General features: G+C 40.6%; 2 protein-coding genes across 4 annotated transcripts in view; both read left to right on the plus strand.

The window, feature by feature from the left end:
• The window catches only part of RB195_016176 (uncharacterized protein), a gene marked incomplete at both ends in the record, with an annotated part of 32,007 nt that extends 30,969 nt beyond the window's left edge, over window positions 1–1,038 (plus strand). For 2 of the 3 annotated variants that reach the window (XM_064207212.1, XM_064207214.1), the window contains 2 exons: window positions 7–94; window positions 877–1,038. In XM_064207212.1, coding sequence (XP_064063093.1) covers window positions 7–94; window positions 877–1,038 — 250 coding nt within the window. Of the gene's footprint in view, window positions 1–6; window positions 95–314; window positions 354–876 lie in introns of those variants that run through there. The other variant, XM_064207213.1, reaches the window with a different exon arrangement.
• A 99-nt stretch (window positions 1,039–1,137) lies between these two features.
• On the plus strand, window positions 1,138–1,537 carry RB195_016179 (uncharacterized protein; the record flags this gene model as incomplete). The annotated part of the gene is made up of 3 exons (XM_064207217.1): window positions 1,138–1,190; window positions 1,250–1,427; window positions 1,493–1,537. The coding sequence occupies 3 exons, from the start codon at window positions 1,138–1,140 to the stop codon at window positions 1,535–1,537; spliced, it is 276 nt and encodes a 91-aa protein (XP_064063098.1).
• Between the last annotated feature and the right edge of the window lie 2,457 nt (window positions 1,538–3,994).

Genomic DNA, 3,994 nt, shown 5'->3' on the forward strand with positions numbered 1-3,994 from the left:
GTTTAGGTTAGGACATCAAGATTATCATATGCAGCTGTCAACAGTAATTGGAGCATGTCTCAGTGTCATGCATTCGAACGCGGAGATAATGCTAGTAAGACCAGATTTACGCAATTTAGGTTACTTCCACTCTTTTTTACCTGTTTGACCACGACTCATGCTTATCGCACCAGCACTTGAAACCTTCCACAATTGTACAAACAAAATTGACCAGTAGATTCGCCTACTTCTGGGTTTGAAATCCCGGAGTAACGGCAAATAATCAAAAGTAATCCGCCGATTGGTCTAGAAGAAGTATTCTCCTCATTTCTTAGGGTCAAAGGTTGATGGGACACGAGCGCAGGGATGCTTAGCTCCGTCTGCGTCATCTCCTTCTTTGAGGAATTCTCGTGTACACTTCTCGCGTTTCTTCAACTCCTTCTCGTTCCCGTGTCGCAGCTGGGATCTTAGGCGCAGGCAGGACACCACGTTGTATTGGCGGTAGTCAACGTAAGTTTAGTGGCATTAAAATCGTGGAGCTCACATTTCGACTCTTCTCACGTGCAGGACGGAATGCAAAAACGTAGCTGTCTTGTTCCAGAAAACCACAAAGGCTGCAAAATCTTACTATGCATGCACTTGTGTTTTTTCTTCTCTAGCCGTACATCTACCCATTAGATTTGAGGGACCTTAACAAAATCATATTTCTACTTTCTCTTTCTAACGACCAGAACTTTTTTCCTTGAAGCACAGCGAATAAACGAAAATAGAATGATATGGAACATTTACGTGGTAATTGACGTAGTAGGAGTAGGAAGTAAGAAAACGGACTTGAACTTAATTTAGTCCAACTCACTTTCCTCACGCAAATTACTATCTTTTCACAATCTATTTTAGGTGAAACACTTTCAAGAAATCAATCCCAATGCACAACAATTCAGCATCATAAATGAAAAGATCGAAGAAGCACAACATAGGATAGCGTGGCTCAAAAAACACTCAAAAACGCTTACCGAATTTTTTAAGTCTGAACTTGGTCAGACGGAGACATTTTCTTGATTGAATTGCTTTCCACACTAGTTAATTTGGATAAACATTAATTTTCAACACGCTAGAGCACCTGCTCTAGAAGTTTGGAGTAAATTGACCATTTTAGAAATGCTTCAGCACGCTGCAGAATTTACGTTGTATTATCATCCGTACAATGCATTGTAAAGAATCATAAGCCATGCACTCTTTGTGGACATTTTCGATGTAAGAAACTTTTTAGTGGCAAAATAGAAAATGAAATTGCAGCAAGAACTACAACGGAATCTAGAGGCACCCACAACAAATCCGGAAATCAAACAGATCAGCACCTTCAAGCTGATCAGTTTCCAAAAAAATCTTTCCAAACCATCAAGATTCAGATTTTCTTTGACAATCACATTAACAGGAAGAATTCACAGGTCCTTTCATATTTTACACAAAGTTCCTAGAAAAGTTGAAATTAAAAAAAAAGAGACAATCTTAGGTGCATGGAAGAGATAAAGTTGAGACGACTATTTGTGCTGTATAAACACCTTAGAGGTCATAGCTTTTCAAAATAGCTATTAAGGGGCGCCTTGTGAAAGGTATAGATCTTTGGGGATAAACTGGCGTATCAATCCATATGGGGATGCGCCAACGCGTTTTACTGGAATTCGTAATCGTTGAGGTTTTGGAACGCGTGTTTGCCTATACCATGACCTATACACCTGGGGGGCAACCGATAATCAAGTCAGTGTTTTTGTCCTCCCAGACAAGTCTGGTACCAATTTATCGACTCCAAAGGGAAGAAAAGCTTGGTTTGCATTAGGACGGTGTCGAACCCTTAACCGTATGGCTGCAACGGACCTTTAACCGACTGCGCCACACCAGCTTTGTGTGTGTATAATACGAAATAAATTCCAGAATGAAAAGAAAGACGGGTCCCTCGGCGTCGAAATGGTGCACTGGCGCCAGTTAGCTATAAAATGGGCTGGAACGTGTCTCACGACGTCGGATTGGTGCGCCGGCGCAAGATAGTTATGAAATGGGGTCCACCGGGTCCAACACAGTGGAATTGTTGTGCCATCACGCAGTACTATCGCGCAGTAACTTCGTGCGCATGCCGCAAAAGCTTAATGGGACGTTGCAACCGCTTCACACCCGTGGCCACTGCGCGCGTTGCTTTTCACCGCTACGACTCCTCCATACGTCTGTTCCCTTGCACGTTTGTCTGAGGCTGGCAACATGTCTTTCTCACAAAGGAGAAACACGAAAGAACCCGGCTGCTTAAATAGTAACGAACAGTTCACATGATCTGACGTAGAACGTTATCTTTATCAGTAGGATGATGTCTTTCGCGTCATTTTATGCCAAAACATCATTCCTTGACAACTGTTGAGGGGAAACAGGAGGAACATCATATTTTGATTAATGCTTTCAAATTGTGCCTAAATTATTTTGGTATCGAATGAATGTTTGAAGCTGAAATCTGAATATTCTCAGAATGTAGAACTCACGCATTTGGAAAGAGAAATTCCGAAATCTTTCGCCTTTATTTATAGTGAAAAAGAAGGAAGAAGACGTTAACAAAAACAGATCTCTGATTTTACAGAAAATATCACTACTACTAATTTTTATTGATCGATGATTTTGGGAGCGAGTGGAGAGAACACCACAAAAAATGTGAAGTTCGGCTTTAGCCGGACTTTCGGACTGGTAATATAATAATTCGAATAAAACTTTTATTTACAACTGTTAGGTAATTACTTTAAGCGCGACAACTACTCTTCCCTAAAATTATTTCCGGGATACAAGCTAAAAATAGTAGGTGAACTAGTGTCGCAGCTTTTTCCAGCGTTTTAGTGCATCAAACTGCAGCATGTTGTACGAATTATGGCGTTTTAGCAGCTATGTCTCTTGATTCGGATGCAGCATTTTATCTTCTCCTTTGAGGTTTAGAACATATCGCATTCTTTGGAGAACTGAAAGCTGTTTTGCAGAAATCATCTACTCTGAGGTACAATAAGTTGAACATTGCCGAAGTGATGATCGAAAAATCCCAGATGAAGGATATAGATCCCTCACCCGAGAGTTGTCACCAAAACGCCTCTCTTCTCCAATACTGACTATTATTAGATCAACTAAATGATAATGTAGCAATTAGAACAAACCCACTAGTCTCGAGCCATCACACTATACTGTACTGCAGGTACTCTTTATTAGAAATCAGATTCAGAGTTGCGTTTGCGTGGCGTTGGAGTGCCCAAGGGATAGTTTGTTATACGAATTATGGGAAGAATTCCCAGCAGCAAAGTCTTTTATTTTGACCCAGCTATTCCCTTTATTGTAAATTGTTTAGTGCTTGTGCTTGGGCGTGCCCTTACACTGACAACACTGACAACACTGGCCACGCGGTTCCAAATCCTCTTAGAAGAAATTATATATTGTAAAGTTCTACCAATAACACTTTATTGCTAATTATTGCAATTGTTATTGCACGATAGAATAGCTGGATATGATATCAAACTGCACTAGATTATTGTCAGATGAATATGGGATATTGCACACAAGACAGTGTTACGGTCGACGAAGATTCTTGCCGCTAGCGAGAGTGGTATTTTCCTCGCGAGATGCAATCTTATATACAGCACAAGAAGACGTTGAGAAATGTCGAGCAGCGCAGAATGTCAGCATTTCTCTGCAATCAAGATGTTAGATCTCTGGTGAAATGTCAACAAAGCTACTGTCGGAAAAAAAATCTTATCTTGACCATTTTGTGTTGGAATTATTGCCTTGTCGCTGTTAACGATACTCTTTCTCGTACGTTTCGTATAAGCAAGTAGTCATTGCTGAGAACTAGCAGGAACTCGAAAATTGGAATCGTATCTATGACCAACCCGTCGTAACAGTGAAATACTCATAGAAGTAAGAGAATAGTACTAACATTGTAATAAACAAGCAACAACCATCGTTTCCTGGTTGGTTCATTCGTCTTAGTCCACCGAAA

Source organism: Necator americanus, chromosome V (assembly GCF_031761385.1).
Source record: "Necator americanus strain Aroian chromosome V, whole genome shotgun sequence".
Lineage (NCBI taxonomy): Eukaryota > Metazoa > Nematoda > Chromadorea > Rhabditida > Ancylostomatidae > Necator > Necator americanus.